This window comes from Protopterus annectens, chromosome 9.part0 (genome assembly GCF_019279795.1).
Source record: "Protopterus annectens isolate FY-2018-M chromosome 9.part0, PAN1.0, whole genome shotgun sequence".
Lineage (NCBI taxonomy): Eukaryota > Metazoa > Chordata > Ceratodontiformes > Protopteridae > Protopterus > Protopterus annectens.
Window position 1 is genome coordinate 86,532,135 of NC_056743.1, and position 16,055 is coordinate 86,548,189.

Below are 16,055 nucleotides of genomic sequence, written 5' to 3' on the forward strand. Positions count from 1 at the left end.
GGGCCGTAGAAGTGATCCCAAGAGTAAATTTACGATTTCCCATCCACTCATCAAGATTTCTCTTGAAGAGGGTCAGCGATGGGCTCTGCCTAACATGAACCGGGATTCTATTCCAGAGCGAGGGAAGCCTCTGGGATATGAATCTATCCCTCCAGCATGTTCTATTTATTGCTGTGCTGAGGTTTAAATCCATGGAGCGTGTAGCTCTAATGGATTTGGCTTTCTTGAGGTGGAGCATGTCCATCAATTCCGGGTTAGACATGGCCTTGTACGTCAAGCAGAGGATCGCCTCTAAGTAGGCGGTAAGCAACTGAGTACAGTGGAGTTTCTTTAGTCGAGCAGCATAGGGCATCTGTTTAAGGCCCACGATCCTCTTGGTGAGGTACTTTTGAGGTCTCTCCAGCTGTTGCAGGTGTCGGTTAAGATACATCCCAAATGGGGTGTCGCACTCAATTAAGGGCCTGATGAGCGATGAGTAGAGGGGCACAATGACCTCTCTTGATCTAGATGCGAACCCTTTTGTGATTAAGTGAGCTATATAGAAGGTTTTTCTAACCACTTTGGCAATGTGATTGTCTATCTACTTGGGTCCCCAGATCCCTAATTACTTCTTCCGTACTTGGTGGATTACCTCCTATGTGGTAGTTTGTGGGCACTTTGTTTTTCCCAAAGGGGATGACTATGCACTTTTTGGTATTTAGCTTGAGGCCATGGTTTTGACACCAGGTATCCGTCTCTGTAAGACCCTTCTGGAGGATGCTTGTGTCAGCCGGAGAGTCGATTATGGCTCCCAGCTTACAATCATCTGCGAATTTGGTGAGCCACAGTCCTCCCGTGCTTGCCTGTACCTCAGAGAAATATATACCAAACAAGAGGGATCCCAGGACTGAGCCCTATGGGACGCCACTTGTAACCAGTTTAGAATCGGACATGGCACCTGCAACTCTGACCATGTGAGGTCTATCCCTGAGCTAGTTTGCAACCCATCTTGTGAAATATGGGTTGATATTTAAGCTGGTAAGCTTAGTTATGATGCCAGAGTGGGGTATTGTGTCGAAGGCCTTTGTGAGGTCCAGGTAGGCTGTGTGGACTACCTTTCCCTCATCTATGGCTTTGGTAGCTATTTCAAAAAAGTCAACTAGGTTTAGGAGGCAAGATCTGCCTTTAACAAAGCCGAATTGGGTAGGGTCCAGTGTCTGGAGGTTCCCAATGTCTTTATGAGATCCATGATGATGAGCTCCATAGCCTTGCAGACCAGGCTAGTCAGGCTTATGGGGCGATAGTTCCCGGGATCTGTTGTGGCACCACCTTTGTGGAGCAGGATTACTGTTGCTACATGCCATTCTTTGGGTACATAACCTGTGGTAAGGGTGAGTTGGAACAGTGAGTTTATGTGAGGGTTTAGTTCTTTTTGCAGCTCGTGTGTGTGTGTGTGTGTGTGTGTGTATATATATATATATATATATATATATATATATATATATATATATATATATATATGTGTGTGTGTGTGTGTGTGTGTGTGTATATATGAAGTGGACACTAAGAGAAGTTTTAGACTTCATGTACAAGAACAACCAAATTTATTTATATACAGTTTGATAACCAGGTAGGGAAGATGGTCTACCAAACCACTTTTGTTTTTAGCCACAAGCCAAGTACAACTGTACAATTAGATCAGTTTACAGTAATGTAAGTTGGTTAATTACTAGATAAAGATATGACACAATGAATATATAGTACACAAAGATGAGTAAAATGAATGAATAGTACATGTCACAAAACAAATTACAGTGTAGCAGATTTAGCATGGATTCAAAACGGATTTAAAGATTCATGACTGCCTGCTGTTATGAGCTGCAAAATGAACCAGCGTCACAAAAGCAGCTGCACTTTGATTCTTTTTGAAAATGCTATTTTTTTTTTTTTGAATGTTTGAAGGGTTTCAGTGTTTTTTAAATCTTTCATAGATAATTCCATACAGCTGGGGCCTAATCTAGGTAAGGATTTTTTCCAATGGCCAGTCTGAATCTGTGTGTGGCCAAAATGATTGTGCTTTCTTGGCTGGTCCATAAGGAATAGTCGTGATATCTGACTTACAGTAATATTTTCTGGAGTGGAGACAACAACCTTGTGTAAGAATTTTACACAATGGGGTGTTCAGTATACAACTGGGTCAGTAATAAAATTGGTAGCCTTTGTGCCTTTTCATATAGGCAGTAATGATGGCTGTTCTCTCCCACAAGGATGACAAGCCTACATATTTTATTTTATGATACCTGAATTTTTTCTTTTTCTTACCAGGGTAAATGGCAATAAGGAGGACGCTGTAGTTCCATCTCATGTTTTAAAAACCTTAACCAATTCTGCCAAGATTAAGGGAGATGCTCAAACAAGACAAACATTAGGTAACATAAGGACATTAAGGCTATGTTCAAAAGCAAAAGAATTTTGCTAACACTTAAGTATGAAGCATTACACATTCTAGGGGATTGACATGGAACTGAGTATATTACTGGTTAGCATTTAATTGTATTTTACTGCACTGTGTTAACATGTATAAATACCCCCTCCCTCTCTATCATTCCAAAAGCTGTGCCAGTGCCCTACTCTGGGTCTGTCGGCACACCAATTTACCACCTCTCCTGGCCCAATGCCCGAATTTAAACAGAGGTTACTGAGGAAACTAAGGGTATCCTGGGGGTCCACTGTCCACTTTCTTGCTGAGTGGGGGCTATATATGATATACTCACTTTAAGATCCCCCCCCCCCGTAATTATTGACACGTCATTGGGCAACTCCCCTCTTTGGAACATGCCTCCTTTTGGGGCCCTCACAGAAGAATACCCTCCCCAAGAATGGGAAGACTCATCCCTCCCAATCACTCCATCAGTTGCCTGTGACACTAACCAAAACAAGGTTGCATGGGCAATAGCTAGGGTATTATCCCTTTATGCCACTGTAGCAGCTGACATGTACAAAAATTGTGATGGTTCACTACCTATTTTACAATTTTTCAAAGATTATTTTAGCTAAGGAGACAGGCATTTTATTTTCAATAAACAAGTTGCTTTTTATCAGTTTCTCTGGTTTGGTTATTTATGTTATTGTTGGTAATCAAGGTAAAATGCATAGTGAGTTTAAGTCAGCTGAGTGGCGTCTGCAGCTTTGACAAACTCACCATCCCAACCTATTCTAAAAGCAATATAGTTGAAAATGGTACATATGAAAGCAGTACATAGCTGAAATCAACAAACATGTAAGTGGTGGACTGTGCATTAATAAGCCTGCTGATATTCTACCTCCCAAATGGCTTGAGTTCATATCTTACCCATGTTTCATCTGGGTTTAGAACAAATGGCAGATGAATGACTTGTTAATGACTGTTGCTGACGTCTGTGCCTGGTGGCTGCAGTGCTACTTCCTAGTGGGAAGGTGAATGGTTCCAACCCTGCCTGCCTGAAAAGGCTGCACTCTGATTATCTGCTCTCTCTGATGTTTTCCATTGCTAACTGAAAATTTTGTCTTTCCAATGTTTTCTGTTGCTGACTGAAAACTTTGTCTGCTGTTCATGGTCTCATTTAGTGGAGCATTTTCTACTGGTATAAAGAACACAGATTATGGTGGAGTGTGGTCACATGTGGTGGAAAGCAGATGATGACTATGTGAAGAAAATGTGGGAGACACAAAGGAGAGACAAAAACCAGACTGTCCAGCAAAGAGCTGATGGTTTTATGTGAGAGAAGACCTTTGACAGTAAGGCATGACGGTCAAAGAAGGTACGAAAGTGCCACTGAATGAAGAGAGGTGATGACAGCTGATGTACACCTTGACCTCAAGAAAGGCCACACATCTTATAAACACAGGGCAGAATGCATTTTCAAATTTTTTGTCCAACTACTGCTGTTCCGACAGGAGGAAGTTGCAACTTACAAACTTTATATAAATCAGAGAAAAAAGTCAAGTTCTTGACTCTTTCCACATCACTGAAAAAAGGCACATATTGTAGATTAAATCACATTAGTTTATCTGCTGCAGGTTTCACAAGGCTTAAGTACAGCTGACATACATGCTATTCTCTGACTCAGAAAACAGCGGCCATTGCAGGACATCAGTCAGTGTGGTCGTAGCTCGATGGAGGTCATTATTGATCATGTAACACTTAATTATGGCCAGCAGTGGACTGGGACATCTGAAAAGGAATGTCATGAAAACAGCAATAACAGTAAGACAGTTAATTGCAGAGATTTTCTCCCTGGGCCTCCTCTGAAAAGGGGCCTGACTTGGCCCAGTCAGACTTTCCTGGTAAATAAATGCTAACAATCATAGTAAGACACTAAACAAGTACCAGAGTAACCACAATGGTAGCAATAATATATACTTGGTGTAGTGATATGTTCAGGACAGCTGAAAAATGTAGAATTTAATCAGTGTAATTCTTTAATTGCTGCATGTCATTAATAATTAGTGGCTCATATGACTATAGTAGCATAACTGAACAGCTATGATGTTTTTGTTTCAAATAAAGTTCTCTGTGGGGTTTATCCCAGATCAACAATAAAGGGAAGTAAGGGAATTTCTTCTTTTCTCCACTGTAGTACAACCTCAGAACTGGTGTATTTAGACATTTAGGGGTGTGGAGAGGTTACACCCCTCCCCTCAACAAGAACACTATTCTAATCATTCAATGAATTGCATGGAACCCTGTTTGTTTTTTGTTTTTTTTTGTTTTTTTCTTTTGTTCAGTCTTAACAGTTCATGACTTAAGTTGACATCAATGACCTTATACAGACTGTATATACACGTTACACACATTCTCGTGTTCACATTTCAAACTCAGCGGTTTTGTGTTTATAAGAGAATAAGGACATACATGCAGGAACTAGAACACAGGACTCTTCTTACTACTGTAGAAATATTACAACCAACTAGTTCAGTCTATGACATGGGCTTATGCATACCCCTCTACTGTACAGATTTGTGCAGAATGTCCAGATTTTTGCCTCATATGTTTGGTCTGTTTTTCATAAAATTCTGTTTTTTTGGCAAATTACTGGCAAATCATTAAAGACTGAAGTTAGAAAATAATGACAGACATTTGAGTTTCAGTCTTCACACCCTTCAAAAATTAATCTGTTATTCTATCAACTTACTACGTTTGTAAGAGCAATATTTAAAAATTGTCCCTATTTTTGGGCCTTTGTCTCACTTTTATTTGTGGCTTTGTTCAGATTTCTTGCTCTAAGAGGTTGAGAGGTATGGGCTTATGTAACGTTAGAAAATATTCGTAAACAAACAAAATCACATCAAACTAACAGCACAACTTACATTGCTGGTTGCACAGAACTGCCTCTGTCCATCTTTGATCTCTGGTGTGAACTTCTGTAGTAAGGCCTTCTGTACTCTCCAGATAGGCGGTGGCTCTCGACCAGTCTGTAATGCAAGCTAATAAGAGAGAAGCAATCAATTTCATTTTTTGTACCATGAACTGCTCACGTTCAAAACCTCTGCCTATGTTACAGCTGCACAAGAACAGGATTTCAAATTAAGGCAATCAAACACAAATTCAAGATCCAAGGAGATGAGTGAGATTTGTGAGACATCACGTCCATCTCATAAGTCAGAAAATGGCCTCAAATCTACAGTGCTGTGTCTCACTCTGCTTCTGTTTCTGACTGTAAAGTTATAGTCGCTCTATGACATGTACAGTACCTGACAAAAGTTCCAGTAACTCTGATCCCACTAAGGCAAAAGTTTCATTGAGTACACATTTTTGATGAAAAAAATAAAAGCACCACTAGATTTTTAAGGGCCCAAAAGATTATGTCTACTTAGTTTTAACTATAAAAATGGTAAAAGCATCTTTGTCTGAGCAATAACACTGGATAACTTGTTAAAAACGTACTCTTCTTGTAAAACTAGCTGCATTCTCAACAGCATTTGGTACGGGAGCATCTCACTGCACTCGTTACCTTACAGTGATACCTTTGTTCACTTCAATTTTTTGTGCAACTGTGTATTATTGCCTGGCTTGCAGTGAAATAAAAACAAGGCAGTAAGTAACACTCCTGATACCTTAAATCTCACTCTAGGCTATTACCAGCCAGTCTTACTGTACTAACTACTTCATATTACACAATACACAAAGTTAGCATGGATGGCACACCGGGACGTAAACAGGAGTCCACTTAAGTTTCACAGTACCCTTTTACTGTTAATTTTATAAAATGTTAAAATGGATTTACAACACTCCTGTACTGGATGTACCACTTCACTGCTTGCGTCTCTAGTAAACTGTTTCCAGGGTGAACCTTAATTCTGCAGTGAATTTAGAGCCTCAGGTTTTCACAAGTGTATTTTCAATATGCGTTCTTGCAGTCTTCTTCCCCATATAATAATGCAGTTGGATTAGCTTATTCAGGCAAAAGCAGTAAATAAGCAATAATGCCTGACAGGGTGTGTGAATGTGTAATTGACGCCTGTCCAGGAGTGTGGCAGAGGGCATTAACTACACAATAACACACACCCTGTCGGGCATTATTGTAATTAGAGAATGGGCTCTCTGTAAAAACCGGGGTGAATTTCCTTATATTAAAGTTTCAAAAGTTTTTCCTTATTATAATGTTTCACACTTGCTGTAGTAAATGTTAATAGAGTTAGAGGAAGCATTTTACATCCAAAATATAACATTTAAAAAAATAACCAAGTATTTATTTTATTTTTATTCCCTTATTCCTAAACTGTTGGGTTGCCACCCCTTGGAGACTGAAACTACTAAATAATGACATACATTTGACTTTCAGACTTTTACTTCCTTCAGAAAAAAATCCTTTACTTAAGCAACTTTGTAATTTTATAAGACCAATAATTAAAATCAGTTTCTATTTTAGAGCCTTTGTTCCCACTTTACTTTAGGCTTTTATCCAGATTTCTTCAGCGGAAAGGTGCAGAGGTGTGCAAACTTCTTTACTGCTGCCAGCAATCTAACACACACACACACACACACACACACACACACACACACACACACACACACACACACACACACACCTCTGCTTCAGAAAAAATGCATGCTAACGAAAACCATGTTACTCTAGCAACTTTCTAAGTTTATAAGAGCAATATTTAAACATCCTTATTTTTAGCTCTTTGCTTTCTCATTATGTGCGTCGCTGTCCAGATTTCTTCATATGTGTTTACTTGGCGAACAACCACAAGGGTCTTTTTAAGCCTAGCCATGAATCCCAAATCTCTGACAAGTTCTAATGCCCTTGATAAGTGTAAGCATGGGCCTGGGAGATGAACCATTTACAGGTTGCCTGTGACCATTAGAGACATAGGTGGCAAACCAGGGGTGAATTTCCAGTTTCCCATCCAATTGTCCAAGTTGCACTTGAATTGGGTTGGGGGAAACTCTGCTTCAGATAGATGGAGAGCCTGTTCCACAGACATAGTAGTCTCGGGGATACATACCTCTCTCTCCAGCAGGTCCTATTTATATCATAGGCAAGGTTTAAGTCTTTAGAAAGGGTAATTCTGGTGCTGTTTCTTTTGTGGATATGCAGGTCGTCCATCAGAGTGGGGTTTGACAATGTCCTGTATGCCAGGCATAGATCTCCCCTGAAAAGTCTATAGGAGACAGAATACAAGGATATCCTGAGGCGGTCTGCATAAGACATTTTACTTAAGCCTGTATTCTTTTAGTGAGGAACCTCTGTGGACATTCCAGTTGATGGATATGCCTGGTTAGATACAGTGGATATAAAAAGTGCACACACCACTTTTAAAATCCCAGGTTTTTGTGATAAAAAAAATGTGACCACAATAAATAATTTCAAAACTTTTCCCACCTTTAATGTGACCTATAACCTGTACAATTCAATTTAAAAACAAATCTGTTGGGGGAAAATATACAAAAAAATATACAACAAGCTGGTTACATAAGTGTACACATCCTTAAACTAATACTTTGTTGAAGCACCTATTGATTTAATTACAGCATTCAGTCTTCTTGGGTAGGAGTCTATCAGCATGGCACATCTTGACTTGGCAATATTTGCCCACTTTTCCTTCCAGAAGTGCTCCATATTTGTCAGATTGCAAGGGCATCTCTTGTGCACAGCCCTCTTCAGGTCACCCCACAGATTTTCTATTGGATTTAGGTTTGGGCTCAGGCTGGGCCATTCCAAAACTTTAATTTTCTCCTGCTGAAGCCATTCTTTTGTTGATTTGGATGTATGCTTGGCGTCATTGTCGTGTTGAAAGTTCCTCTTCATCTTTCTAGCAGACGCCTGAAGGTTTTGGGACAAAAGTGACTGGTATTTGGAAATGTTCATAATTCCCTCCACCTTGACTAAAGCCCCAGTTCCAGCTGAAGAAAAGCAGACCCAAAGCATGATACTGCCACCACCACGCTTCACTGTGGGGATGGTGTTCCTTAAGTGATGCGCAGTATTATTTTTGCGCCAAACGTACCTTTTGGAATTGTGACCAGAAAGTTCAACCTTGGTCTCATCAGACCATAATACATTTTCCCACATACTTTTGGAAGACATGATGTATTGTTTTGCAAATTTTAGCTGGGCCTGGATGTTTTTCTGTGTAAGAAAATGCTTCCATCTTGCAACCCCTACCCCATAGTCCAGACATATGGAGAATATGGGAGATTGTTGTCACATGTAGTACACAACCAGTACTTGACAGAAATTCCTGCAGCTCCTTCAGTGTTGCTGTAGGTTTCTTGGCAGCCTCCCTGACCAGTTTTCATCTAGCCTTTTCATCAATTTTGGTGGGATGTCTAGTTCTTTGCAACATCACTGTTGTCCCATATTTTCTCGACTTTTTGATGGCTGTCTTCATTGTGTTCCATGGTATATCCAATTCTGTGGAAATTTTTTTGTACCCTTCTCCTGACTGATACCTTTCAACAATGTGATCCCTTTGATGCTTTGTAAGATCTCTGCGAACTATGGCTTTTGTTGTAGCAGGCAACTGAGTAAATGTCAGGAAAATCCTACTAGGACAGCAGAACTTTATTTGGGGTTAATCAGTCTCTTTAATTGATGGCAGGTGTGTACACAAGACTGAATGCTGTAATTAAATCAAAATGTGCTTCAACAAATTATTAGTTTATGCAACCAGCTTATTGTACGTTTATTTTTTATATTTTTTCCCAAACAGATTTGTTTTTTCAATTGAATTGTACAGGTAATAGGTCACATTAAAAGGTGGGAAAAGTTTTGAAATGAATTATTGTGGTCTCATGTTTTTTACATAAAAAAACCTGGCATTTTTAACAGGGGTTTGTACACTTTTTATATCCACTGTACATACCAAAGGGGGTATTGTACTCAATGATAGGTCTGATGAATGCCAAATAGAGTGGAACAATGACTTCACGTTAGATGCCATACCTCTGTTTAGAAGTTGCACAACATAAAATGATTTCCTCACCACTGTAAACACATTACTATCTATCTGTGTGTGTCCCCAAGTCCCTGATTACTGAGTCAACTCTAAGGGGTGTGTTGTCAATATGATAGCTACCAGGGATGGACGACTTTCCAAAGGTTACTGTTATGCATTTCTTAGCATTTAGTTTTAGTCCATGGCTATGACATCAGTTTGTCTGTGTCAGCCCCTCCTGGAGAACATTTGTGTCAGTGGGAGATTCTATGACAGCTCCTAATTTGCAATCATCTGCAAATTTAATCCGCCAAAGGACCACTGACTTTGGCCTTGACTTCTGAGAAGTAAATGTCAAAAAGAAGCAGTCTGACTGATACCTGAGGGACTCCACTTGCGACTGGCCTCTTTGTAGAGGTGGACTCCCCAATTCTAACTTCCTGGGTCCTGTCTGTGAGCCAGTTGGCTATCCACCAGGTGACATACAGGTTTGTTCCTAACCGCTTGAGTTTGTCAACAATGCCTGAATGGGTATGGTGTCAAATGCCTTGGCCAGATCAAGGTAGGTAGTGTGAACAATTGTGCCCTCATCCACTGCTTTAGTGACCTTCTCAAAGTAGTCCACCAAACTGAATAGGCATGATCTGTCCTTGATGAAACCAAACTGGATTGGACCCAGTTTCTGGAGGTTTACTATATCTCTACTGAGCATCTCCCCAATAATTCTTTCCATGGCTTTACATACAAGACTAGCGAGACTTATGGGTCTGCAGTTTCCAGACTCTGTAGATGGCCCACCTTTGTGCAGAGGGATTACAGTTGCCTTTCTCTATTCAAGAGGCACGAAACCTGTTTGGAGGCTACAGTTAAATAGTAATTCCAGAGGCCCTGACAGGTCATGTTTCACACTATAAAGCGGGCATCCTGAGATATTGTCTGGGCCCACTGATGCAGTGTTCTTGGTCTTAGAGCACTAAGGACGTGTTCCCTAGTGATAGTAGGGGTGCTATATTTGATGATATTTCCTGAGGGAAGGTTGAAGGGAAGAGAGGGGTAAAGTTGGAGGTGAATTTATCAGCCAGAGGTTTGCTGTGTCTGGCCCAGTACAGTTGGCTCCATTTACAATGAGTTCTGCACACAGCTGTGCATTACCTTTGAGGTTATGGACACAGCTAAGAAAAAAACACTGAGGATGTCCTTGGCCTGGGAGGCCAAATTTACCTCAAATTTGGCTTTGGCAGACTATCTGTCTTCAGAGTTGTTTATTTAGTTTAATGAGAGTGCTTTTATCCTGCTGGGTGCTGCACCTCATAATTTTTGCCATGACTTTCTTCCTCCTGTTGTACAGTGTATTGATTTTGTGATTCCACCACGGTGGCTTATTTTTGAGTTAGTTCTGTACTTCTTTATGGTGGGTACAGCTGCCTCTATGCAGCTATTAACATGCTTAGACAGGGGTTCTGTGAACAGTACTGCATAGGCAGCAGTGTTCGCAGGGTTTATGGGGGCTTGAAATTTTGCCAGGTTCTCACTTAATAACAAGAGGTTAAGCCTTATAATAGTTGCTGAATACTCCAGGTTTAGCTGGGGGTCCAGGTTTTATTGTTACATCAAAGGAGACCATTTTGTGGTCTGACCTTACTAGGAAAGGCATTACAGTAGGAGGTGTGCAGCAGTCTCCCATATTAATGAGGACCAGACCCAGTATGGTTGCACTCCTGGTTGGTGTACTGACTACTTGGTCCAGGGAGTTTGCGTTTACAAAATTCAGGAATCTCTGTGCATGTACGTTTGGTGTCGTACAGGACTCCCACTTAACAGTGGGGTAATTAAAGTCACCCATGAATATGGTATTGGGTTGAATGGTTAGTGTTTCTAATAAGTTTAAATACATGGTATGGGTTTCCTGGGTGATAGAGGAGGGCCTACAGCTTGCAAGGAATTGGTATTGGATTTTGCCTATGGTAATTTGAACATGGAGCAGGTGAAGTGCACTGTCCTGTTTGACCAGCCTTGAAGTATACTTATCTTTGAAGCAAACAGAGACACATCCACCTTTAGTCCCTGCATGTGAAATAGCTGGCCTAAATGTGTGGAAGGCATTATAACATAGCACTGTTGGCATGCTCTCCACAGCTTTAAACCATATCTCAGTGACCACACAGACGTCAGCAATCTCTAGGGTAGAGAGAGTTTCTAGGGAGTGGAGTTTTTTGTTTAGACTCCTAACGTTGAGCAATAATACCTTTAGATTCTCATGGTTATGATTTGCTATGTCGGAAGTACTTTCAGTATGGCATTGCCTAAAAAAGGCACCATGGGGGAAGACCATGTTTTAGCTAACATTCGAAAGTCTAGCAGGGAAAGGTGCAGACCATCTCTGGCAAAGCAGTATGGTCTACTGACCATCTCCTTCCATGCTGACAAATACTGCACCACCTTAGAACGACACTAGAAACTAAGCCAGTTATTAAAGTCAATAATTTTTTCTTTGTATCGTGACATCATCCTTGGAGAAGGTAAAATGCTGCTCAATGCTAAGCTTATACCAGCCTGAGAGACAGATTCCAAGAGCTCTATGATGTCTCTCTTCATACAGTCTAGGGAGGTACGTCTCATGTCATTTACTCCCACATGGAGTCATACTGGTAACTGTGGTCCAATGACCTGAGTGTATGCATAATGTGGTGGATCCTAGCCCCTGATAAGCAACTGACCGTGACTTTCCACTTACTCAGCCTGGTGAGAGGGACACCAGTGTCTCTCCAGTGACTAGAATGTTGGACTGTATGGTGGCTTGCCTTACAGGCGTAGAGGCAGAGGCTCCATGAGATGTAGCTCTGCTTGTTGATGTGGGTGTTGTTTTGAAAGGGCACATTTGGGGCTGCTGAGGGTATTTGTTATGTGTACTTCATCTAGGAGGTCTTTGTGGTTTAGGAAAATTTCTTCCGGACTAAGCTCCATGGCAGTTTGATATGCTGCTGTGAAGCGGTGTAATTGTTTTTCAGAGGGCATTACTTGTACATTAACACCCTGCAGGAGAACACTTGTTCTCCAAGCAGGGTAATTATGTACAGTAAGCCCATTTTCTAAAGAGCAATAATGCCTAATTCATGTAAAAATAAGTAAATCTGCATTTCCTGATTGGTTAACAAGGTCTGTAAATCTGCATTTCCTGATTGGTTAACAAGGTCTGCTGCCAGCTCAGATGACTCTGGTGGGGTGATGATCTATACAGAAGGAAGATGAGCAGCATGAAAGGAAAGCAGGACCACTTAAAAGTGTTTTGTTGATATTAGGTTTTTACTTTACGCTGACCAAATAACCTAAATTAAAAATGTAGTGGGAACAACAGCATACGGAAATTCTAATATTTTCTTATTCAGACATGGGAGACATTTGATTTTTTCAGGTGATGAATTTTGGAAAAAAAATGTTCAAAATTCATTAGTTATGAATAATTCTGCAAATATTTTTTTGAAGACGTTGGAGTTACATAGCAGAACTATTCAGCTCTTCACACTACCTTTCTTAAATTACTTATGTCAAGCAATTCACTACCACTAATCTATATTCTATCGCAGTTCCTTTATTCCTGGAGTGAGCCCACATTTGTTTATGCAGACTATCATATGACATTTGCCTATAATCCCCAAGATGGGTTCAAGATTATAGATCCTTAGCAAAATCACTAAACAAATATTTATGGAAAATTATTAATTAGTAAACATTGTATGTTAAGACATAACACGGTTTTAGAAATAGGTTTTACAGTCTTACGCTGTTATTATAACAGAGAATGGACTGACTGGAGCAATTGTGAATATGAAAACAGCTTCTTGAATCCCTAAATTATGACAAACTTTTGTTAAGAGGGGGCCATGTAGCCACAGCAGGGGGTCCACAGAGATGGATCAGCAACTGCCTAAATCTTTAATGCTATTACTAGGAGGAATGTTTCACAAACTGGCAGTTTGTTTGGCATCCACTCCCTTGCATTACTCTTCTAGCACTGCTACCCAATGCCCCACATCTGCACCAGGTCTAACAGCTAATCCTAAATTCCTTGGACTTATTCCATACATCTGCTGGAACCAATCATGCAACCCAAGGGTATCCTGGGGTTTTGGCCATGCACATCCATTTGGAAGTGGGTTTGGTAATGCCCTACCCACCCCCCACCCATATGATAGCGTGGCTACATCAGAGATGCAAGTGAGCAATGGAGATGCTGCAGTGCATCAACCCATCTCCTCAGCAGCTTAGCCATGACCTCCCCTCGACTCCCATTTGAACCACACCTCCTACCATGTGATGTCCACTACCTCAACCAGGGATCATCCCAGGAGTCGGTCATATCACCACCCCTGCCCCCAGATGGCAACACCAATCCCTCCCTACCTCTCAGTTAGCTGCCTCAGCCACTAATCAAACTCAGGTCACCTGAGCCACAAGTTAGTACTTTAACCCTCTACACCACAGCAATTCAAACTAGCACCTTTAAAAGAGTTCAAGGTTCAGACAAGGTCCCATTTTGTTCACCCTTAAAAGATATTGTTTTACCTCTCTCATAACAGAAAGTACAATTGTGTAAGTAAACTTACCATAACAGTAGATGTTTGAATGATCGCTGCTGCTGTAGCCTTTGCTATATGGGTTGTATCTGCCAAGGATATAACAGCTGACCAGCTTCTAAACCTTCAGGGCACCTTCCATGTGCCCAACCCAGTCAGCTCGGCTGAGCTGACTAAAAAGACAGGTTTGGGTGTCAAGCCCTTCTGAGCTTTAATGCCACCAGAAATTCTGGAGGACTAAGCACTGCAAGGGCAATGCTAGGAAGAACAAAAAATAAGAATTTACAACCTAGCATAAAGAACACACCAAAAACATGGGGGCAGAGGGAAAGTGCAGCTACTACAGCACTGATCATTTGAACATCTGCTATAATGGTGAATTTACTTACTATGTCCATCATATTGATCACTGCTGCAGTAGCCCTAGCTATATGTCCAGCAGCCCTTGGAGAATGCTCTGACCAAAGCCTGAACAAGACCTAGAAAAGGAATCAAACTTATAGTGCTTTGTAAAAGTATGCACAGAGAAACAAGTTGCTGCTTCTAGAACACTTCTAGAACCCAACCCTTTTCAAAAGGCCCTGGTGGAGTGGGCCTTCACCTTGCCTGCAATACATTTGTTGTGTTGAGTACAACAAAAGGTAATAGCCTGAGACAACCATTTGGAAATTGTCTCTTTTACCTTCACAAGTAATTAATTTATCTGAAGATCTGAAAGATTTAGTTATGTCAAGATAGTACCAAAGTTGTCTGTGGACATCCAAGGTACGGAGTAACCTTTCTCCCTCATCTTTAAGACCAGGAAAGAAAACAGGGAGATGGACAGCTTGGCTTAAAGTAAACTCAGATATCACTTTAGGCATAAAAGAAACCCTGTCCCTGTTGAAAATGAGATAAAGTTAACTCACTGTAGCAGCCTGCAACATAGATACCCTTCTTGCAGAATTCAGAGCAATCAGTGAAACAGTTTTCCATGTTAAGAACCTTAAGTTAGGCAGACTAGCTAGTTCAAATGGAGCAAGAGTTAGCTTCTATAACACAAAATTAAGATCCCAAGGACAGGTCTGCAAAACCCCTTTCAAAAACATTCTGACATGAGAATGCACTGAAAGAGGAGGATCTATGGACAGACGTGTGGAAATGGGCGATAAATGGATCTTGACGGTGGAGTAAGAAAGTCCATAGTAATAGAAACTCTTATAAATATTTTAACACTATAAAACAAGTAGCCCTGAATGGGTGCCACTTATGTTGTTGGCACCAACTAGAAAACATTTTCCATTTGTTCATATGTTATGTCCTTTAGGTGCCTAAAGGGAATTAAGACCCTAACAACCAAGCAGTCAACTGAAGTTTATTGGAGTTGGGGTGAATCAAACACCTCTGATCTTGTGTTAAGTAGATACATTATGCGAAGAAGCTTGTGTTAATTGCCCCTGTTTATTTCCAAAAAAAGGGAGAACCACTGGTACATAGGCCATAAGGGAGTCACCACAGTGATCTTGGGGAATTCCTTGCAAGTCTTCAGAAGTACCCTGGATGCCGGTGGAAAGGGTGGCAAAGCATATAGGAACATTCTTTTACAAGGAAAAGAAAAGACATCTGTCTTTCCAGCCTTCTTGCAGGGAGTCCTGGAGCAGAACCTTGCCAGTTGATTTTTCAGAGAGAATACCGAGACCTACTTGAGGAACTTACCAGAGATGGATCAAATCTTGTAAGACCCTTTTCCTGTTTAGCTCGTCTGCTACACAGTTTTGGTCTGATGGAAAGCAGAATGCCTGTAGCATGAAATTTTGCTGTGAAGCTAAACTCCAAGCTAACACAGCTAGCCTGCAAAGGGGGTACCAAACTGGTTGCCCCTTGCCTGTTGATGTACCACATAACTGTGGTATTGTCTAACAATTTGAAAGAGGTTCTTGGCACCGAAGATGATCTGAATAGAGTGCCTTAATCAGGGCAAGCATCTCTTTTATATTTATGGGCTTGATTCTGTCCCTGGTGTCCCACACTTTTATCCCTCAAGAAACTGCTCCACAAGCAAAGTCCGAAGCATCTATGATGACTGACTACTATGAA

General features: G+C 40.9%; 1 protein-coding gene across 2 annotated transcripts in view; it reads right to left on the minus strand.

Annotated features, from left to right (window-relative positions):
* The window catches only part of LOC122811051 (proline-rich protein 12-like), a 1,358,252-nt gene that overhangs the window by 443,812 nt on the left and 898,385 nt on the right, over positions 1–16,055 (minus strand). For both annotated transcript variants that reach the window (XM_044082594.1, XM_044082593.1), the window contains exon 7: positions 5,329–5,445. In XM_044082594.1, the coding sequence (XP_043938529.1) occupies positions 5,329–5,445 (117 nt within the window). The remainder of the gene's footprint in view (positions 1–5,328; positions 5,446–16,055) is intronic.